Here is a 23,487-nt window from a genome sequence, read left to right on the forward strand (position 1 = left end):
GGATCCTCCCTTTCTGGAGTCTTCCTTAGACTAACTTGTCTTTTGGGGTGGGGACTTTTTCTTCTTCTCCATGGTATCTCCCCTAGTATCTGCCCAATCCATGTTACCCATCCTGCCCTCCAGGGCTTGCCACAAGTCATCAACCTGGGAGGGGGAAGCGACCGATGACGATGATGCACTCACCACCAGGTTGCCGATGACCATCACAAGGAGGAAGACGAGGAGGCACAGGGACTGGCCAGACACCTCCATGCAGTCCCACATGGTCTCTATCCACTCCCCGCAGAGAATGCGGAAGATGATGAGGAAGGCATGGAAGAAGTCCATCATGTGCCAACGGGGCAGCAGACCCGAGCTGGTGATGCGGTGCCTCTCTTCTGAGTAGTTCTTCCCAAATAGCTGCATGCCCACCACGGCAAAGATGAAGACGATGATGGCTAGCACCAGAGTCAGGTTGCCCAGAGCTCCCACTGAGTTGCCAATGATCTTGATGAGAGTGTTCAGGGTGGGCCAGGACTTGGCCAGTTTGAAGACCCTCAGCTGGGAACAGAAGGTGGAAAAGACAGGATTCTGGATCTGGAACCATCAAGTCCATCCCCTTCACTTGGAAGAGGCCCAGAGGAGGAAGTAATGGGCCCCAATTCCTACAGGTAGCAAGAGGCACAGTTGGGATTTGAACCCGGATCTTGCCTCTGACCCTAGTTTGGAGGACTCCACAGAGGACAGGGAAATCCAAGGGAGTGGGGGTCTTACCAGTCGGAAGGAGCGCAGCACTGATAGGTTCCCCATGCGTGACAGGCCCAGCTCCATGAGGCTCAGGATGACGATGATGCTGTCAAAGATGTTCCAGCCCTGTTGGAAGTAGTAGTAGGGGTCCAGGGCAATGATCTTGAAGGTCATTTCTGCTGTGAAGATGCCGGTGAACACCTGGGGAGGGAGAGAGGGGCCAGGTGACCTCCAGGGCTCCAGTGAGGGGAGCACACTGCCCACTGCCCAAAGGGTGACTTCCACCCATCTCTTCATTACCCATCTTGTCTGGCCCAGTCCTCCCGGCAGCCACTGGGATTGAGACAAAGAAGGGGGACACTTGCCCAGACTGGCAAAAAAGAAAGTTGAAGATAAAACTGGGGGCCAAGGGACCAGACCCTGGTCCCTCCCCAGCTGCTCCATCAATTCAATTCAACTCAACAGCCATCTACTGGGGACCTTCTAAGAGCCAGGCACTGGTGGGGAGCTTACATTCCATTGACTGGGACAATATGGAAATATGTACACAGATAAATAAATTCAAACTATATAACGAGTTCGAGAGGCAGGAAGTGTAGAAGAAAGTTGATTTCAGATGACCCATCTAGGACACTGGCTTTGTGATCCTTAACCCCTGCCTGCCTCAGTTTCTTGTTTGTAAAATAGTGATGGTGACAACCCCTATCTCAGAATTTCTGGGAGGAGCAAATGCGCTGTTTGTAGAGCACTTTACAAACCTAAAAAACACCAAATAAATTCCAGTTGTTTATTATTATCATCATCATTATTAATTATTTCCCCCTACACTAATAAAATCATATGTTTAGTGTCTACACAAAGTAATTTAATGATGGTGGAGGGAATGGCAGGGGGGACAGAGAGCCTTTTTCCAAGATGACCCTTGGACTGGGTCCTCCAGGATGTCAGAGGGGTAGAGGTGATGAGGTAGATCCTTCTGGGTATGGGGGTCATGTTGTCAGTCTTTGCGTGGCAGAGGCCCCATTGCCCATCTCTGCTCTTCTGTAGACTGGGGAGGTGGGGGAGAGGATGCTGTCCAAGGTGGCCCTAGACATCTAATGATCCTCAGGACCTGCGCCTCTTCTGGCCTCAACAAACAAAAGGATTGGACTAGATTGTTGATTTTTAGCCATGATTTAGTGGAGAAAGCTTCAGAGATCAGAGGATGAATGCTCAACCTTTTCATTTGGACTAGAGACTGTGACTTGTCTAAGGTCACACTAAGTGGGGGGAGGAGGACTTGATGCCAAATCCAATAAACTTCTTCCCTTTCTTCTGTCCCCTCCAAGGCCATCTCATCCAATGCCCCTATTTTACAGGGGAGGAGCCTGAGCTACAGGCAAAGGGACTGACAGGTATAGACCCCAGGGTTAGTACCTGGCAAAACATGGGTCTAAATGCAGGTTTTCTGAGCCTGCCTCCACTGAGTCACCTTGGAGACCCCTTCCAGGCCCAAAACTACAACCCTCCCTCTGCCCATTCATCCTGAGCCCAGCTGCTGAGGGCAAAGGGAAACCAGCGTAGGGACATCCCACTTCTGAAAGGCATCAGAGTGAGTGGCTGTGGTCAGGGGGCTCCCCATCAGAGTGACTGTTGAGCCCTGAGTTAGAGAGAAACAGGAGTCTGCAGGGGAGGAGAGTTGAGAGGGAGACCCTCCCCACCCCCCAAGAACTGACAAAGCCTCCGAGGCTGAAGCAAATGGAAGGAAAGCTTGAGAATGAAGTGCACAGATGTGTAGGAGGATTATTATCTGTCAGAGCAATAAAAAACTAATCATTAATAACCGGGAAGCTGCCGGAGGGTGCGTGCTAGCCGAGTGGAGCTCCCTTAGCCCCCGGCCCCAGCTGTCACTCTGTGTGACTGAACTCTCTTGTGAAGGTAATATCCATTTTTGCAGAATAAACAATCTCAGTCTCTTCCTGGCCAGGAGTCTCCCTTTCTGGCCCCATTATCCAAGGCGGTTATGCAATTATGACGGCTCCCCTTCTGTCTCCCAAACCTTTGGCTCTAGGGAAGTCCTTGTGGGCCAGAAGCTACACCTCCTTGCTTGGACCCTTCCTGAAAAAGGCCCTGTGCCACCTCCACAGCGTACCCCCTTTCCCACCACCATGCCTTTGCATGAGGAGCCCCCTCCATACAAGTCATATGCTTCTTGCTTCTACCTGACTTCCTTCAAAGCCCTGTCTAACCGCCTTCTCTGGCAATGAGTCCCTTCCTGTACCTCGCAGTAATTACTCACTTTCACACATATCATCACTTCTGGTGTGTTGTTAAGCCCCTGAGGACAGGGACTGTTAAGTCTGGGGGGGTGTCTTTCTCACCTCTACCTGGGCTTGGCCATAATGGTCCCTTACATCCCTTAGAGCAGGTTTTCCTCCTGGTCTGTTCCTCTCTGAATCCCCATCCCTAACATAGTCCTGGGCCCATCATAGGGGGCCCATAAATGTCTAAAAGGTTGGATTGGATAGTCCCTAAAGACCTGGGCAGACCCCGAAGCCAGAAGAGAAAGAGTCTGGGCTATCAAAGGAGGGCGAAATCTGGAGGAGGCTCTGCAGCTGCAAAGGCTGTTGGGAATGCATCACAGAGAGCCCAGCAGTCACCAAGAATAAAGACAAAACAGGGTGGGTTTCAAGGATTCTATAACCCAGTTCTGTCTGAGCCTTGGAGGACAGATTGAGGGCATCTGGCAGCTCTGACTGGGGACTCCACGGTAGGGGGAGTCGGGGGAGGAAGTCTCAGTGAGGCCATCAACCCATAAGGCCTCCTTCACTGAGGCTCAGCACTGGGCTAAGGACACCCCTGCTCCCCAGGGAATGCCAGTGACTGGAGAGTCGGCATATCATCGGACCAGCTGATTCCCAATTATCTGGGCCCATGCTGCTGGGAGGAGGGGGCAGAGGAAGTGACCTCGTTTGAACCAGCAGGGGTGGCCCTGAACTCCCTGTGAGATGAGGCAGGAACATCCACCAGGCTGGGTCCTCCCTCCTTCCTCCCATCCCACCAAATTCATGCCCCATCATTCTCATGGTGAATCTCTCACCTCCAAAGCCTCCCTTTATTCCTACATGCTCATCCAAATTGTCCTGATCTTTCAAGACTCAGCCCCTTTCTCTGACCATCACACCCTTCCTAGGTTGTTCCCTGTTTGCTCCATATAGAAGAGTCTTGTCTATCCAATTGGATTGAGAGCTTCCCTAAGACAGGATCTGGGTCTCCTCTTCTTGCTCTCCCCCTCAAAATGGAGGCAAGAAGAGGTAGGGCTGAGCCCTTTGGCCCAGGTTCATGGACTGATGGGCTACTGAGCCTTTGGAGACCCAAGCAATTGCTTGGAAGGACCTGGGCCCCAGAGCCCTGGGCTGCTCCTGGGTGAGCAGGTCAGAATGCAGAAACCTTGGGACATGTTGATAGTGGGGAGATGCTGTTTAATGCATATAAAGGATGCTATCTGATGGAGGCCATCTACATGCATGTAAATTGGATTTGAGTGAAGGGGTACTGGACTAAGTCACCAGCCTCAATTTCTCCTCTGGAACAATCTGGGTTCAATGGCCAGGTATGGATGAACAAGGCCCTGTGCCACCTCCACGGATGTGAGGCCATCAGGGACTTGTCCAGGGTCATACAACTAGTAAGTGTCTGAGACTGGATTTGAACTCCTCCTCACCTCAGGGCTGGCACCCTACTCATTGTGCAATCTAATTGCCCTATGTGAAGCACTGGGGAGGTAAAGAAAATGTGAAAGCAATCTTTGTCTACAAGGGGTTCCCACCCTAGAGGAAGAGAAAATATGCAAATAACTGGAGGTATATGAAGGAGACAGTGGAAATGGTGGACAGTCTCAGAAAGAAACCGTCAGTAGCACAGGGAAAGGTCTCTTGCCGATGGTAGGATTTGGACTGAGCTTTGAAGGAGGCCAGGAAAAGAAAGTAAGGGCGAGAAGGAAGAACATTCTAGAAATAGGAGATGGCCAGTAAAAGAGCAGGGGTGTTAACGGCAAGGAACAACGAGAAAGCCAGTGTGGCTGGGGAGAAGAGTGTGAGAAACCTGGGAAGGGAGTGGCTGGGGCACAAAGGAGGATTGAATATTTGTTCCTGGAGGTCAGAGGGAGCCACCGGAGTTTATTGAGCAGGGGTGGTGATAGGATTGCACCTGGGCTTTAAGAAGATCGCTTTGTTGGTTGAATGGAGGATATATTGGAGGGAGAGAGAGTTGGGGCAGGCAGACGGTCTTCCTCCTACCCTTCCCCCCACCAAGCAGGCTATTGTAATAGTCCAGGTTTGAGATGATGAGGGTCTGCACTAGGTTATAGCCAGTGCCGGAGGAGAGAAGGGGGCATTTTGGAGAGCATTTTTGTGAAAAAAGCAGATGGGGCACTAGAGAGTGAGGACTCAAGGATGAAGTCTATACTCCTGGTGACTGGGAGGAGGGTAGAGTCATTGACAGTAATAAGGATGTTCAGAAGAGGGGACAGTTTGGGACAAAAATGATTTCTGTTCCCTGGCCTACACAATCATTGCATGGCATCGCCTCAGAGCTCCTCACTATCCACCTCATCCTTTTCTGTACATTTTTGATCTTGTCAACATCTTTCCTGAAACATGGTGCCCAGGTCTGTCCACAATCCTCCAAATGTCCTCTGAGCAGGACATGGAATGGTAGAGCTTCAATCTCTCTTGTTTTGGACATAATGTCTCAGATGCCATGTTCTACAAGAGGCTGAAGACAAAAGGTACCCAGACTGGCCCTAGTTATTTTGGCTGCCACATCACACAGCTGGCTCTTATAAAGCTCGTCATTATCTTTTTCATATCGACTATTGTCTAGCTGCCATACCCCTGCCCCCACCTTTGGAAACTTGATTTTTTAATCCCAAAGGTAAAACTTTACATTTATTCTTATTAAATTTGATTTGCTTAGGCACAGTTCATGGACTTTCCTGACTTAGAAGACGCTTTGCCTAAAGTATTTCCAAGCCATTTTGGTCCTTGTTTGATTCCATTTGGTTTACTCCTTGCCAAACCCTTGACCTGTGGTTTCAAATGAACAGCCACCTCAGAGCATGAGAATGAGAAAGGTACAATTCACTCATAACTCCCATAATCCAATGATGCCAATGCAACTCAACCCATCCTAATTCAATCCTAATGTAATCCAATCTTACCCCAACCCAGACCAACTATAACTCAACCACATTGCAACAAATTCTAATCGAATGCCAACATATTTACCACTGAAGAGATCAAATGAGTTCTCCTGTAAAGTGTTTTGAAAAACTTAAAGCATAATAAATGCCAGCAATTATTGGCAGTTAGCAAACCAATCAGATTCTGATATAATATTACAGTCCAATCACAATTCAAAGCCCAACTACATGCCACTTACAATTAAAATATAACTGAGTCACATACCAACATAACCCAAATGCAATCTACCAAAACCGACTGTATTGCAATCCATCCCAGCCTTCCGGCTACCCCAGAGTTGGAGAGCTCTTCCCACTTGGGACTCTCTAAGCCTTATAAGATGATGGCAAGGATTCCTTTTTGCACCCTAGAGGCTGGCAAGGTTCCTTCCAATTCTAACATTCAATGCCTTTGGCCTAGTAGATACTTCATAAATGTCCATTGATTGGGGAGCCCCTGGTCTCCCAACACAACACAACTATGTCTATAGCTCAACACTCTAATGGAGTTCAAAGACATGCAACAAGACAACCCAGTCCCCTACCAACCCAATTCAGCAAGAACTTAATCATAACCTGTGATCACCCAATCATAATGTAACAGTCTGTCTAATGGTAACACAATCACAACCCAATCCCATACCAAAGCAACAGAAATGGAACTCAATATAACCCAACTCCATTGCAGCAAAGTTCAGCCATATGCCAACAGCCTGCCCCAATAGCAACCCCAGTAAAGCACAACATAAATACAGTCACACATAGGACAGCGAGACAATTGTAGCCCCAACTATGACCCAACACAGCCATGACTGTAAGATACCTTAACTCCATCCTGTTACCACCCAGTCTCAATACAACCATAGCCCAATGGCATTCCACTAGAACCACCCCACAGAACAACTACCATGTTCTCTTGCTTTGAAAATCTCCTACAGACTCTCGTGAGTTTTTTATTTTGGTTGTTGTTACTGTCTTCCCTTTGAGGGGCAAAGAGAAGACATGCAAATCCCCCAGAAACAGGATCATTTCAGTGACAGCTTCAGAATGATGCCAGGGCAAAGCTTGGCACAGAGTCAATGGCTTTGCCAAGCACTAAATTGCTTCAGGAAGGTAAACCCTTCAGCATGAGAGACCTGTCAGATGGTAGGGAACCTGCTATTTTTAGAGGCTGCAGGATGCTGGGAATATCCAGCCTGAGGCTGCAGGTAGAACATGTGTTATGAGGATCTGGTGGAGCCCACTCAGATGCTGATCCTCAGAGGACCCCTGCCATGTTTTACTTCTGCAAAATAATGAAATCCTTGCAGAGACCTTGCACACCTTGACTTGTTCCCAGTTTCCAAGGAGGCCTGAACTAGAAACGGTCTCTCTATATCACTCAAAGAATGATGCCCAAGGGCAGGAAAGAATTGTTTTGAAGGGGGAGAAATCTTGTGACCAGAGAGGTCATGATTTGCCCAAGGCCCTACAATGCATCACAATTCATCTGGGATTAGAACCTGGTGACTTGTTCCCTTAGAGGGGCATCACTGAAATGTGAGTAGAGTACTGAACCTCAATTTAGGAAGATGTGAGTTCAAATTCTGAATTACCAGCTATGGGACCCTAAGCAAGTCATTTAGCTTTTCTGTGGCTCAGTTTCTTTATCTGTAAAATAAGAGGGTTATGTTTAATGGCCTCAAAGATCCATTTTTGCCTCTAAATTCATGATCCTGTGACTCCCAAAGCTGATTCATTCATGAATTACTCTTCTTCTTTTCCCTATTACTTTACCAATGTCATCTTTTATGAGTTTCCTGTAAAGACCTTCTGCTCTATCGTGAGCCCTCTGGGTCTTTCCAGAAGTCATCCTTCCCCATTAGGACTACCTGCCCCTGTTCCAAATGCCACTTCCCCCAAACCCATTCCCTTCCTTTAAAACCCAGCACTAGAATGCTGTGAAATTATAATGACCAAGATTAGATTCAGAGAAGAGATGAGAGGTTGAGCCTCCCTCCTTTTGCCATAGAAGTGGGGGACTACAGATGGGGAATACTGTATACAGTGGTGGGGGGTGGGCCTGTTGGTTTGACTGAAGAATTTTTTTCTTGCTTTTCCAACTTTTGCTAAGAGGGATGGCTTGCTGGTTGGGGAAGACAGAAGGATCCATTACAAAATGGATGTGGTGCCAAAACAAGACTAATCAAAGTAAGATTTAACGTTCTCCTCCACCCCGCAGCCTTTCTTAACCAGTCCCTCCTTTTTCTGACTGCCCCTTATTTCCTTTTCTCACAGAAATACCAACTTGGAGGACAATAGAGTCTTCAAGATGGAAGGGGCCATCTCATATGCCTCTCTGTCTGCTTAGGTAGGTCCCTCTGGGAGAAGCTTGGTGGAATTTAGGTCTCTTTATATGAAATATAATCTACTTGCTCATCTTGGAAATGACTTGGAGTAGTGTGTCCCCAGAGGGATTCCCCACAAGACTAGCCAAGTCTTTCTATGGAGACTGGAAGCCTCCTGGGGTTTCCCATGAAGCTGGAACCCCATGCAGGGCAGCACTGGCCTCTCCCTTCAGACCAGGGCTCTCCAATCAATCAACATTTATGAAGTATCTACTAGGCTAAAGGCATTGTATGTTAGAATTGGAAGGAACCTTGCCAGCCTCTAGGGTCCAAAAAGGCATCCTCGCCATCATCTTGTAAGGCTTAGAGAGTCCCAAGTGGGAAGAGCTCTCCCACTCTGGGGTAGCTGGAAGGGCTAGCAAGGTTTTTCTCAACATTAGGCCCAAATCTCCCTCTCTGTACCGCCCTCTCTAGCTCCTTCTTCTGCCCTCTGGTGCCAAGCACAATGAGGGAAACTCTCTGTACACTTGTGGGATCATAGGGTCATGGCTTTAGAGGGAGAAAGGAACAAAGGCCATCAAATCCTGAGTCCTCATTTTACAGAGAAGGACACTGAGGTCCAGGGTCATATAGCCAGTAAATATCTAAAGCTAGATTTGAACTCAAGTCTTTCTGATTCTGGGCCCAGAGTTCCTCCTACTGCCCAACTGATGGTCTCCAAATCTAGAGCTCTTTGCCCCATGCCGCTTGGCTGTCCTAAGGGCTTTAAGGGGGTCCCTGAAGGTGAACCCACATCTTCCCCCCATCCAGGATGGCCATGCCCATGCCACTGGAACCCCATCTCTTACCAGGTTGCCAACCTGCAGCATCTCCTCGAAATCAGGGGTCATGTTATAATGCTCAAGTGCCATGAAGAGGGTGTTGAGTACGATGCAGATGGTGATGGTGAGGTCGGTGAAAGGGTCCATGACGACAAACTTGACATTCTTCTTGATGGTCAACCACAGCGGGCAGCACTCCCAGATCAGATAATTCTGAGCAAAGCGGTTCCAACAGGGGGGACACTTCCGGTGGGATTCCTCCAGCTCTGGGGAGAAGAACTTGGCCATGGGGGGGTGTCTTAGCTCCCCCCATGCATGAGCCCCCCAGAGAGCAGGGAAGTAGATGGAAGGATGGAAACAAGAGGGTAGACTTGGAAAGGCCATGCTTAGAATTCACTTAGTCCAACTCCAACACTGGATAGGGAGGAAACTGAGACCCAGAGAGGGTGAGTGACTGGGATTGAGTAGGGGCCTTAGGACTCCCCAGTTCCAGGCTCTTTCTGCTCTTTCATTCTGCTTCTCTGACTAGAGCTATGCAATGCTCTTCTTGTTCCTCAAGCTGCCCCATCTACACCACTCACATTATCTAGTTCAGAAATGCCCAAAGGTCCTAAGGACCTGGAAGGTCATCTAGTTTAACTCCTTCCCTTTTACAGATGAGGAAACTGAGGCCTAGGAAAGAGAATCCACCTGCCCAAGGTTCTGCAAGGCAAGAGGCATGGCTAGCACTTCTCAGGTGGATAAACTCTGTTAGGCCCCTGGTCCAGAAATGACTTTGGAATCTTGGGCAAGCTTCCCTGGGCCTCAGTCTCCTCATCTGGAAAGCCTGGGAGCCCCCACCTCCAAAGGGTATTGTAACAGTAGATACCTAAAGCTTGGTAAAGCTTGAAATCTAAACATCAACTCCTGCTATTTCCATCACTGAATCACCACTGTCTAGACTGGCCACCTCTCCCACTCCTATGACCTGACTTGTGGTGTCTACACGGCTGCCGCTACTCAGCTGTAATTGGAGAGAGGGCATTGAACCTAAAGCCGCAGAACCTGAATTCAACTTCTGTTGCCTTCACTTAGGAGCTCCATGATTCTGGGGAACTCTCTGGGCCTCAGTTTCCTCACATGTAAAAATGAGGGGTTAGGACTTAGACTAGATGAACTCAAAGGTCTCTTATGACTTTAGTTTCTTGATCTTAGGGAACCCACAAGTCCCTTCTCCTCATGGTCACCAGGGGAGGTTGAGGGACATGCCTAGACTTGGTGAGGATGTGATGGACTCGGAACCCAGAGCTGAGCCATCTCTGCCTCTTCTCAGTTGGGCAAGTCCCTGACCCTTTCAGGGGCTCTTCATCATCCTCTGCAAAATGAGGCCACTAGACCAGATGGCCTCTCCTAGAGGCCTTTCCTTGAGTCCAAGCCCCTTCTTTAGAGGTGACCGAGGGAGACCCAGGAAGGTGCAGTGATCTGTCTGAGGACCCGTCTGGTCATAAGCGTTGGAGGTGGGTTGTGGGACTCCAGGCCCAGGCCTTTCCACTACATTCCCAATGTGAATAGGGAGGGTCTGGGGTGGGGGGCTCCCCCCCGGGGAGCATCTGATTATCACCTCTGGGTCCCCGGAACCTGGGCCCAGGGACTTGGGTCTCAGAGGCCTTGTGGCTGAGCCCAGGGAAGGCTGGCCGAGTGGGTGGGGGGTTCCCGGCCTTCGTACTGACCTTCCAAGGCACTGGTGATAACGCTGACTGCACTCAAGGCCCTCTGGCGCTCTCGTGGCTCCTCAAAGTACTCAAGGGACAGGCGCTGGGGTATCAGCAGCTGCTTCTTACTGACTTCTTCTGACCCTGAAGTCTGGGAAAAGGGATGGCGTCGACACTTAGGACGAGCCAGAAGGTCCCTAAAAAAGCAGGAGCCCCCCACCCCTGCAATGCAGCTGTTCTGAAGAACCTCATTTTATAGATGAGGAAACTGAGACTGAGGGAGAGGAAACACTTGCTGTGGGTCCCCCAGCTTGAGATTCAAACTCAGGCCTTCCCGTCTCCCAGCAGAACTGACTCCGCCGAACCTTCTACTTGTACAGACACAGGTCCAGAAACTCGACCGTCCCCTGGACTGATGACCCTGGCTGGGCCCCCCTGAGCAGGCCAGGGAAGTGCTCAGGCCCCAGGGGGCTGGGGAAGTGCAGAGGAGTGGCTGATCTGTATCAGGGGATGGAGTTTCCACGCCCAGAGTTTCCTGTGTCAAGAAGGTCAGGGTTCTGGATGGAAAAAGGTTTGCAAAGCATGTCCTAGACGTGAACCACAGGGAGGCCCCTGCGCCCCGCTGCGGGCCCGAGCTCTGTCTGCAGCCTCTGGAGAAGTCTGGGGCATGCTTCACGCAACGGAGGGGGGATGGGTAAGGGTGGTTTAAGCACAGAATTACCCCCCCCACACCATGCACACATTCACACACACGCTCACACATACATGTTCACACACATTCAGACACACTCACTTCAGACTGTGTGCTCTCTTCTCCCGAGGTATCCCCACCCAGGCGGGGTGCCATTCCCTTCCTTTTCAGAGCCAGGGGCCTCTCTCTGGGGCCCCACTGCCCCCCCCAGCCCCCTCCTTGCCCCCCACCCCACTCTTCTTTCCCCTCCAGGGCTCTCAGGGGCTTTTGGGAAGCCAGTGGCTTCAGGGCTCTGAAAGCTGAGCCCCGTCCTGCCGCTGCTCCCCCTTGGGCAGCCTGGATGTATTTGGATAAGCCACTAGTGTGTCCAGTTCATATTAAGTAGCATAAGGAATGAATAATTCATCTCACAAATATAGAGACTGTCTGCTCGAAACCTGAAGACCAGACAAGAGGAGTCAGGGCCTGGGGACCCTCCTAAGCTGCCCTGCCTCTGTCTGGGAGCTCTCCTGACCCCCTCATCTTCCTGGGGCTCCTCCAAGCTCCTCTCTGCCCAAGGGCTCTACCTGAACGCTCCTTCTGCCTGTCCCCCCAAGGCCCTGAGACCTTCCCTGGCTCTGGGGTGGCAGAAAGGCAGCCCCAGAGCCTCCTCCCTTCCCAGCCTGCTGTCCCAGTGTTGCCTCACCTTGGCCCGGTCCCCGGTGCCCCCACCCTTGTTTATTGGACACGGACAACCTGTCCTCCTCATTTTCCGTGCCCGCTAAATTTCCTCCTTCTCTCTATTGATTATTTCTCCTGATCTCGGCTCTGTTTGTTTGAACATGGTCTCCCCCACGAGTTCCCTTTGGGCAGGGACTGACTTCTCTTTCCCAGCATCCCCGGTGTTACCACAGTATCATGCATATAGTGAATATTTCATAAAAGTCTGTTGACTGTCTGCCCGCCGACCTGAAGCTTGTCCAAGCTCCACTGGCTTCCTGGACCCTCAGAGTCAACTCAGATGCCCTAGCCGAGTGCCCTCCTTCAAAACTGTCGCTACCTCCATCAGAGGAGAACAGGGAGAGACCTAGAAGGGACCCTTGCTGTGGTTGTTGTTCAGTCTTATCCAACTCTGCGGGACCCCATGTGGCTTGCCATTTCTTTCTTCAGCTCATTTTATAGATGAGGAAACTGAGGCAAAGAGGGTGAAGTGACTTGCCCAGGGTCACCCAGGCAGCAAGTGTCTGAGGCCAGATTTGAACTTGGGTCTTCCTGTCTCTAGACCCTGCTTTTTATTCACCAAGCCCCCTAGCTGCCCCTAGAAGGGACCTTAAAGATCATCACCTCCAATCCCCCATTTTCCAGGTGGGAGAGAAGGAGATTTACCTGAGATTTGCCTTAGCCTGCAAAGACAGTCAGTGGCAGGGTCAGGATTTGGACTTTTGACACCCAAACTCTTAATCTTTCCACTGACACTGAAGAATATAAATGTCAATCATAATAACAGAACTGACAGAAAGTACTAAAATTCACCAAGCATTTTATGTGTCGTCTACATTGGCTGAGTCAGATCCCCCCTCTGTTTCCCCGACCTCCCTCCAGTCTCCATGTCTGCCCATGTCTTCCCCCAATGGTGCCTGGTAAACTAATGGCATCCATGGGGGGCAGGAAGAGGGATTGATCCAAAAGTCAGGGGGACCCTGTGGGAGATCCATTAACCAAATGGAACCAAAGGGCGCTGGTGAGCAGATCAATGTCTGCCTGGAGAGCCACAGGGCTCCATCCTCAGCCCAGGCCACGATTTATCAATGACTTGGCCAAAAGTTCAGAAGGCCAACCAATCGGTAGCCCAGCAGGACATGCCACTAACACATAGAACGACAGGCTCAGAGAAGACCAGACAGGCCTCTTGGGCGGCTGATCAGAGATGCTCAGCATGTTCTACACTTAATCTTGATAAAATTGACCCGCTGGCCTGGATAATGTGCCTGGGAATTCACTGTATGACCTCCCGTAGGTCTCTGGGCCCCAGGCTCCTTATTTGTAAAGTGAGGGGGCTGGCTTGTCAGCTCTCCAAGGGCCTTTCCCCCTCCAATGTTCTATGAACCCATAGTCAGAAGGCTTTAATGGATTCTTAGTTCAAGATGAGCTAGCCAGGGGACCAGGCTTTTATCAAAAAGAGAGAGAGAGGAGAGAGAGAGAGAGAGAGAGAGAGAGAGAGAGAGAGAGAGAAGAAACAGTGAAATGGGATGTTGGGGGGCCTCTGGAGAGAGACCATATCCAGGACAGGGGTGGTAAAGGACATGGCATGTTCCGAGTCCAGGTCCAATGGTTAGGAGGCTCTTCAATAGTAAGCCAGAGGAAAGGACAAGAGATGGGGAGGGGCCAGGGAGTTTAGACTGGAAGAGAAGACTTGCCTGGGGGTTCTTAACTTTGTCTGCAGCAAGGCCTGCCTAGCCCCATCCCTTTAACAATCGGATGGAGCTGTTGGCAAGCTCCTCCTCACAACCAGAGTCAAAAATGCATGTAATAAAATATATAGGCCTACATAGGAAACCAAGCATAGTAAAACAGCATGAATTCCTCAGAATAATGGCTTAAAAGGCACCAAATAATTGTGAAGGAAATCAGTTCTATTGGAAGGAAGTTTCAGAATAGTAAAACAAACCAAAGAATCCATGGATACCTGGATTAAGAACCCTTGACTATGGAGACCATATGGCTGCCATATTTAAGCATCTGAATGACTGACTTCTGGGACAACGGGGGGATCAGGATCAGGGAGTATATATTTTAGAGAAGCTGATTGGATCTTACTGTCATAGCATCTTAGATTTTTAAAAGTGGGGCAGTTCACTGGAGCAGTGGATAGAGCACTGGCCCTGGAGTCAGGAGGACCTGAGTTTGAATCCGACCTCAGACACTTAATAATTACTTAACTATATGGCCTTGGGCAAGCCACTTAACCCCTTTGCTTTGCAGAAACCAAAAAACAAAAAAAAAGTGGAAGGGAGCTCAGTAATCATTTAGTTGATCTTCCTCTTTAGTTTCCCAATTTAGTTGATTTTACAACTGAGGATTAGAGAACAGAAGGCCTAAGGAGTGGATAGGACCTTTGCTTGGAGTGGATGGGATGAGGGTAACCAACAAAAGGGCTGCCCAGGTCTAACTCTGTTTTTCTCTGTCAAGGGAAATGACCTTCAGACTGAAAATGCCAACAAAAAAGAGCCCAAGGAAGATCAGTAAGGAGACAGAGAGTGAGTGATCTGCTGCCCTGATGAGCTCAAGTCTGGGGCTTGAAAGACCTGGCAGGGGGATCTGTCCAGGGGTCTCTGATAGGTGAGGTACCATAAGACTAAGAGAAAAGAACCAGATCTGTAAAAGTGAGGCTGATGAGGTGACTGTAGACAATCTATAAAGGAGAAGTGGGTGCTGAACACCTGGAGAGGAAAGCAAAGCCTCTCCATGTTCTTGGTGGCAGTGGTGGAGCTGTTTAAGTCACATTCTACTCTTGATGACTCCATTTTGGGGTTTTCTTGGCAGAGTTTAGTGGAGTGGTTTGCCATTTCCTTCTCCATTTTAGATAGGAGGAAACTGAAGCAAACCAGATAACTAAACTAGGAGAAAAGGGGAATGAGCATCTCAAGATTTTTGGCCAAACTTTGGTTAAAGTATCTCCTAGCAGAGGTAGGAGAAAGATGATTATTAATAGAGTCTGATGATTCACAGCTGGTTGGATGGGCCGCCTCAAAGAAGCGTGGTTAATGGTTTGATGTCAATGGGCAAGAAGGTCTCCAGTGGAGAGCCCCAGGGATCTGAGTTTAGCATTGTTATCAATGATCTGAGATGCTCAGCATGTTCTACACTAAATCCTGAGAACTAAGATAAAGTCAAAGACACTAGATAAGAAAGGAGAGTTAATACAGTGTTGGCATCTAAAGATGCCTAGAGAAAAAGTCAGCAACTATGGCTTGTGGGCCAAAGCCAGCCCTCCACCTATGTTTGTATGACTCTCCAGCAGGTAGGGAGCCCTGTTTGGCCCATGGGTCAGGGTTTGCTAATTCCTGTGCTAGAGCATTGGGATGAATCTGTTAAGATGAAATTTAGTAGAGATATGGATAACAAATTCCACATAGGAGGAAGAAATCCTCTTTACAAGGACAATGTGAAGGAGATATGGTTAGTGAGACATTAGCTGCATGACCTTGGGTTGTAATTGGGGGGGTACCTTTCAGGAATAGGTTTTAGGAATAGATGATAGTTCCACTGTCCTGTGACCTAATCAGATCTCCTCTGAAGGACATTGATAAGGGGGACAGTGTAGGATCATCCTATGAAGGAGGGATGAGATTTGTTGTTTGCCCTCAAGGGCCAGAACCAGGAGCAATGGAGGAACTACCATCAATGTCTGGAACTACCATATAATCATACTCTCTCCCTGGATAGGACCTCAGACTCTCTAACCTGACCTCCTTATTTTATAGATGAGGAAACTGAGGCACCGAAGGGTGATGCAGAATCACCCAACTAGTAAAAGCCTGAGGAAGGATTTGAACTCAGATCTTCCTCTTCTCGGTACCCGCCATGTCACACTGTCCCAAAGTATCTGCCTGGAGAAGTAGGGAGCTCTCTGAATTGGAGGACTTCGAGGGGAGACCAGTCAACCACTTGTCAGGCAGTTATGATGGGAAGTCTCTTCATGTATATGTCAGAAGTGAAGTGAAGACTGCCGAAGGCCCTGGGATTCTGGGAAAGGCCTTATTCAGTAGGGGATTAGAGAGGGTCCAGCCTGACCCTCTCATTTTATACATGAGGAGAGCAAGACCCAGAGAGGACCATGGTGTTGGAAGAGATACTAGAGCTTGTATTGAGTTCAACCTCCCAATAGGAGTAAACTGAGATTAAGTGACTGGTAAAGTGGTGAGTCTTACCTCTCAAATGAAGGGGTTGGATTGGATGACCCCATGATGTAATGACCTAGCCCCAACACTGGCACCATATTAGAGATCTTGGTCCCAGAAATCCTGGGCAAGACTGGTTACACATCTATTCTTCCTTACTGGCAATATCTTTTTAGAGGCAGAGCTGAGAGAGCTGGCCATGGAGTCTAGTCTCTAATATCGTGCTGGGATCATAGAGTCAGCATGGATAGATGACTAACTCCTTTATAGAGGGGAAGTTATGTGATTTGTTCAGGGTCATGCAGCAACTAAGTATCGGGGAGAATCAGCTCTCTGACTCTAGTCCAGTTCTCAATCTATCCCATTCCTTGTCTGGTCCATTATTAGAATAAATAGAGGCCATGAACCATTCCTAGATCCTTCCTCCATCATCATCATCCCCCCCCACTCCAGATTAGGAGTGAGGGGAGAGCAGCTGGGTGTTTCCTCTTGAGAACTCAGGGTGAACTGGAGAAAGGCAGGCCTTGTGGCCTCTAATCTAGTTAAGGTTTATAAATGGCCCCATCTTGGCCTACTAATCCCTTTAACTTTGGAAATGGTCTGATCTTGGTCCCCCTAATTCTTTTAACTTTAGAAATGGCCCCACAGATGTGAGAATCCACAAAATCCAAATCTTGGGTAATGAAGTGGATGAATGTGGATGCTGCCCAACATAGGCAGTAAGATGAGATGATTTTCTCCCTAATGAAATTAGGAAATGATATTAACTTACCCAGGGCTGATCTAATTCCCAAGCTATGGGCCTCCTGGGCCATGACCTCACTGGAGGCAGCTCAGCCTCATGGAACACCTGTCTCATTTCCCATATCAGGAGAGCAGCTACGGCTTGGACACGGGCCCCTCTCTGTCAGAGGGTGAGGGGGAGAACTCCTAAGGAATTCATCCCTGAAGCTTCTCTAATCTACACATGAATCTCCTTGCTCCAAATTCCTATGGCAACCACAGAGCTAGAAATCATCAGTCTTTGTTCTGGAAAAGAGAAGAGTGAGTCCCTCCCTCCTTTTGGTGGCAAGGCAGGAGATGGTTGCTGGGGAATCGCTCACCCTGTACCCCTGATTTAGGGCCAGAAGATGTCTTACAAGTTCTTTATCACCCGGCCACTTGCTGGGATGCTGAGGTGCCCTATTCTCTCCCTCTGGACCTCCAACATGGGTCTTACCCAGACACCCTTTGGACCTGATTGCCGAGAACCTCCCATAGTGTTGGCCTAAGTCCATCGCATCTTTCTAACCCACCGTTCGAAGCCCCTTCCCCCGCACTTCCGCCTCTAGGGTAATCGAATCTAGACAACTTGTTCTTCTTCACTTTCGAAGAGGACCATGACATCAGAAGGTACCGCCAATGGCAGATAAGGGAAGTGGATTTAAGTGAGGGAGGGCTGTGCAGTTCCCAGCCTCACTTTCTCCTCTGGAGCCATCCGGGATAGAGATCTAGATAAGGACAAGTGGAGGTGGCCTTAGATACAGGGGAGACCTTGGTCTTTTTAAGTTAAGGTTTTCCCTAGGTCTCAGTTTGACTGCAGCGAGGACCACTGAGTAAGACTAGATAAGAAATGAGACAAAGAACGGCCTCTTTGACCTGGTTACTAGGATGCTTCAGTAGGAGCACTTCTCCCTGACCATGGTTGTCTCTGTTTATCCTCTATTAGAATGCAATCTCCTTGGGGTAGGGGCAGTCTCACTTTATAGTGATATGCTCAGTGTTTATTTGTCGTCAGAGGACGCTTCCTTCAATCATTTATTCCTTCATCCATCATTCATTCCACTCATTCAGAGGGCTCTTTTAGGGGTAAGGCAGACATTCCAGAAACAAATATGCCACAAAAACCAAGAGCGGCAAAAAAAAAACCTTTTTAAAGAGAATAATGAAAGTCTGGGAGGAGGAAGAGACCTCAGAGGCCATGCTGGCGGCCTGTAGTGCAGTGGAGAGAGTACTGGATCTGGAATCAGGAAGACCTGAGTTCAAATTCGGCCTCACACACCTATTAGCTGCGTGACCTTGGGCAAGTCACTTACGTCTGTCTCCCTCCATTCCCTCATCTGTACAATGGGGATAACAATGACACCTATCTCCTTCCAGGACAGTCATGAGGCTCAAGTGACAAACTGATAAAACGTTTTGCAAACCATAACGCACAGTATAAATGCTACTCTTTATGGTTATCGTGACCTAGTCCAAGTCTCTTGTTTTACAGATGAGTACACTGAGGCCAAGGAAGGTTAAAATGACATCATATTTATAAATGCTTTGCAAACCACAAAGCACTGTGTAAGCACTATTAGTATTAGTAATTATAATATAGTTCAATTCCCTCATTGTACACTTGGAGAAACTGAGGGAGGCCTAGGGAGGTTGCTCAAAGATACCTAGTTGACAAGTCACAGAGACAGGATTTGAATCCAGGTCTTCTGGTTCTGGGGATGTTGACTAGTAAAATGAGAGAGCTGAGATGGTTCCTAGATCATCTAGTCTAGTAACCTCTCATTTCTCTCCTATTTCTGGGCCTTACTCCTGGCAGGGACTTGATGATCCCTTCCCCATGCTCTCTCTCTCAGAGCTGGATCACAGTGAGGGCTCAGGAAGGAGGGCAGAACCAGCTCCAACGCATGGCCATCCCAGGGAGGGAGCTCTAGCTCCTTCAAGGGGGAGCTTTCTTCCACTGAGAGCAGCTCCCACTGAATGAACTCTGCCCTCAGTGGTACTGAGCTCCTTGTTACTGGAAATATCCAAGCAGAAGCCAGATGACTCTCTGGTTGGGTTGTCACAGATTCAGAGGAAGTCAGACTTGGAAGAGATCTGATTGACTTTCTAGTCTAATTACTAGCCAACAAGAACTCCATCTATAAACATCAGAGGGAAACAGATGCTGGCTTGGGGTTAAAGGATCTGAGTTCAAATCCACCTCAGATACTTCTTACCTTCCCTTCTCTGGAACTGAAGGTCCTCATCTATAAAATGGGGAGATTGGACTATCCTTGAGGTCCCTCCCAATCCTCAATCCTTGCTCTGCCTTTGGTCCTTTCAGGTTCAAGTTTCTACAGCTCTCCTCTAGCATACACATGCATGTGTGAACATGTGTGGACAGGACCACATCTACACAGTCTAGTGGTCAGCATGGAGACCAGCCAACCTCAGTGGTCTTTTGCCATTCTCATGGCATGTGATTGGTCAATAGCCCGTCTACCCACCCTTGGCTGGCTCACCGTGTCTGGAGGTCGGGGCTTTTCTAGAATCACAGGAGCCAGTGTGGCCTCTGGGGGACCCGTGGCCAGGAGGGAGACCACGCCATTGCAGTCCACAGCACTGTTCCTCTTGCCATTGTGGAGGAGGTTGGGGGCAGTGGGGACACCAGGACTGGACTGGCTTTGGGTGCTGGGCCTCCGAGGAGGCCAGGACACCAAGAGGGAGGCCCGGTGACTTTCGCTCTCCCCAGGAGTGCTGATCTCATCATCTGCAAAGTCTGTCTCTGAGCCCAGGTCCCTCCGGCGGAAGGTGAAGACACTGCCATGACTGGACCGACGTTTCAGAGAACTCCTGTGGGGGCCGTGGTTGATGCCCAGAAGGGTCTGGGATGGGAAAAAGGGAGACCAAGTCAAGACCTTGATTTATCCCATGTTGTTTCTTGTTGTCTATGATTCCCTTACTCCCTAACCTCCCCAGCTGCATCCAATGCCACCCCCGGGGAGGTCACAGCCCTCTGGCCCTCACAAAATGCTCTCTTTATGTGACCCCTCTCACGGGGGCTGGGGACTGACCCAGACTCTGGACTCCATTGCAATCTGCCTCCCCAAAATGACTTCACATAACTCAACAAACCTTTGGAGATGGCCCCCCAGTCACGGGAAGTGCCTTGTGGGTGGCTCCAAGAGCAAGGAGGAAAATCACTGACATCTCTATTGGGCTCTGAGGTTTGCAGAGCCCTTTGGATACCTGAACTCCACTGAGATTCACAGCACCCATGAGGAATAGTCAGACTCGATATTATTATTATTTCTATTTTATAGAATAGAAATCCAAGGACTCTGGCTTCCTTCCAGACTTGGCTCTGGTTTGGCCTTCTGCAGGAGGCCTTTGATGACTACAACCTTCCCCTGAGACAGACAGCTTCCATCTGTTCTACCTCTGTCTCAGTTGTTCTTTGTGTTTTCTGCATCTCCCATATTTGAAGAGAGATTGTTAAAACATCATAGAAATGCTTGGGTTCTTTCTTCTTGTTAATTAGGTTGTAAGCTCCTTATAGGCAAGGACCCCCTGATGCCTAACACAGAGCTTGATCTCCCAAGGGTGCTCAGTAGGTTTCTGTCCAAGGTCAAACTATTGGCCAAAGCCAGGATCTTTGGACCAAAAACTGCCTCCCTGAGAGGTTAGAAGGAAGGGTCCCCTCCTGGTTCTGTCCAAAGGCTCCCAGCCACAGCAGCTGCCGCCTGGAGAGAGACCAGCCCCAGAGTTTGGCACTGTCTCTCTCTCTCTCTGTCTGCCCCCAGGCTGCAGGGCTCAGATATGCCCCATGCAAGGGAAGAAAGGGTGGGGGTATCAGTACCTAGGGCAGCAGTGTAATGACAATAATGTGTGGTCTCTGATTGCCCACTAGTCCTTAACTCTTATTAAGTAGAATTTTCAAGGCAATTAAGCCTCCCTGGTTCATTAACACCAATGAACCTACTGTGATTAAAGTATTAACAAGAGCTGGCAACTTGGATGCAGCTCTCATCTCAGGCTGCTTGGCTTAATGCAGCTTAGAAGACAAGTCTCCAACCTCCCCTGATACCCCTGCCTGAGGCCCTCTAAGACCCCTGGCTGAAATGGAGTTGGGGGGAGGTAAATGGCAGGTCACCAGGCATCCTAGAAAGATCATGGCATTCATAGCCCATCTTGGAGATTATTAGTCTATATGACCCTGGGCCAACCATCTAATTTCTCTGAGCATTATTTCCCTCATCCATAAAATGGGCCTTCAGGAAAGCCAGATGGACATCAGAGATCAGCCAGGAAAGTGAGTCTACATGACTTGAAAAGTAGTGCTGAGAACAAGAACGTCCACTCCATCATACTCTGACCACATGTAGAGAGAGTTCTTGCTGTGACCAGTTAGGGGTTCCTAGCTTAGAACACATAGAAATCCTTGCAAAGGACCAGATTGGGGAAAACACAGAGCTGAGGGGAAGGGGGCCATTACCATTCTCCGAGGGCCATCCTCTGAGTCCGATTTGGGGAATCTGTCTTCCCCACAGTCATCTGTCCCTGAAGATTGCCTTTTTCTTCTCCTGCTTCTCCTTTCCGGTGCTGTCTTTGGAGCAAGGGGAGACATCTCAAAAGAACTCCTGGACACAGTGTCCATGCCCCTGGCGGTCAGAGCCTAGAGTGGGAAAGAGGTCAGGGATTTCCTAGTTAGTGGCTGGGGTTGAGGGGGACATTGGATTTGAACTCCAGTTGGAATCTGTATCAAAGGCAATTTGGAACCTACTCTTGGCCTCAGTCTTTCACCCTTTCTAAAAGATGGAATGTGGCATAAATAAGCTCCAAGGTTCCTTTGGTCTCTGATGGTCAATGGGTCTGAACTCAAGATAGTAATTTTTAATTCTGATCAATGCAATGATACACTATACAATACAATCATTCCAAGGGACTCATGATGAAAAAATGTTATCTACTGGGGGCAGAGTCAAGATGGTGGAGATAAGCCAAGAAGCTGCTTGAGGTCTCCCTACTTTCCCTTGGAAACAACATTAAGTCTCTAAATGGCTTCTGGAGTGACAGACCCACCAAAAGATGAAGTGAAACAATTTACCAACTGAAGATTACTTAGAAGGGCTTCATTAAATGCCTATCTCACTTGGGTAAAAGGGGGGCACAACCCAGTGCAGATAGTGTCTAGGAAAGTCAATGGGAGGCTCTTAGATTCAACACAGATCAACAGCTGGGTCCCCTCATTTCTGACTCAGCAGGCTACGGGCACAGTGGGCCTGCTATGAGGCCTCCAGCTCTAGCTCAGAAGTCAAATTGCCAGTCCTTGAACCCCAGCACAAAAGGTACAATGAGGCTTCCCCCTCAGGGCAGTGGGCAAGTTGCCAGTCTCAGAGACCTGGTGCAGAAAGCCAATGCTCAGGCCCTTGGCCCCTGGGGCCCCAGGAGGAGAGCTCAACTTTAAGAGTCAAAAATAAGTTTAAAAATGAGAAGAAAAAGAAATCAGTCCAGGTGATAGAAGGCTATTATGGTGGTAAGAAAGATCAAAACAAACACAGAAGAGGGCAACAATATAAAGCCTCAAAGGGGAATTCAACTTGGTCTAAAGACCAGTTAACCTTCTTTGAAGACCTCAAAAAGGATTTTAGAAATCAAATAAGAAAGGTAGAAGAAAAATTGGTAAAAGAAATGAGAAGTATGCAAGCTTGGAAAAAGAGGGACAAAAATTGCCTGAAGAAAGTAATTCCTTAAAAAACACAATAGATCAAATGGGAAAAAATCTACTGAAAAAAACCCAACTCCTTAAAAGGTAGAATTGGCCAAAAGGAAAGAGAAGTACAAAAGTTAACTGAAGAAAATAATTCCTTTGAAGTTGGAATTGAGAAAGTTAAATCTAATGATTCTGAAACATCAATAATCAGTCAAGCAAAATCAAAAGAATCAAAAAAGAGAAGAAAATGTAAAAATCTCATTGAAAAAACAACTGACCTGGAAAATAGATCCAGAAGAGAGAATTTAAGAATTCTTTGATTTCCCAAATGGCATGAAAAAAAAGAACCTGGACAGCCCCTTTCAAGAAATTATTAAGGAAAAATGCCCTGATATTTGAGAAGGTGGAATAGTCATTAAAAGAATCCACTGACCACCTCCTGAAAGAGATCCCAAAATGAAAATGCCATGGGATATTGTAGCCAAATTTCAGAATTATCAGACCAAGGAGAAAATGCTTCAAGAAAAAACAATTCAAATATCAAGAAGCCACTGTCAAGATTGCAAAGGACTTAATACTTTCTACATTAAAGGGTAGAAGGGCTTGGAATATATTTTGAAAGGCAAAGGAGCTTAGGTTACAACTAAGAATCAACTACCAACAAAACTGAGCATAA

The 23,487-nt window shown here is 48.4% G+C and overlaps 1 protein-coding gene across 2 annotated transcripts in view; it reads right to left on the reverse strand.

Annotated features, from left to right (window-relative positions):
- Positions 1-23,487, reverse strand: part of LOC141496603 (sodium channel protein type 5 subunit alpha) — a 129,349-nt gene that overhangs the window by 61,760 nt on the left and 44,102 nt on the right. For both annotated transcript variants that reach the window (XM_074199102.1, XM_074199103.1), the window contains exons 10-15: positions 21,594-21,773; positions 19,621-19,983; positions 10,805-10,937; positions 9,123-9,361; positions 754-927; positions 184-540 (exon numbers count right to left, since the gene is read on the reverse strand). In XM_074199102.1, the coding sequence (XP_074055203.1) occupies positions 184-540; positions 754-927; positions 9,123-9,361; positions 10,805-10,937; positions 19,621-19,983; positions 21,594-21,773 (1,446 nt within the window). The remainder of the gene's footprint in view (positions 1-183; positions 541-753; positions 928-9,122; positions 9,362-10,804; positions 10,938-19,620; positions 19,984-21,593; positions 21,774-23,487) is intronic.

The sequence above is a fragment of the Macrotis lagotis genome, chromosome 8 (genome assembly GCF_037893015.1).
Source record: "Macrotis lagotis isolate mMagLag1 chromosome 8, bilby.v1.9.chrom.fasta, whole genome shotgun sequence".
Classification (NCBI taxonomy): domain Eukaryota; kingdom Metazoa; phylum Chordata; class Mammalia; order Peramelemorphia; family Peramelidae; genus Macrotis; species Macrotis lagotis.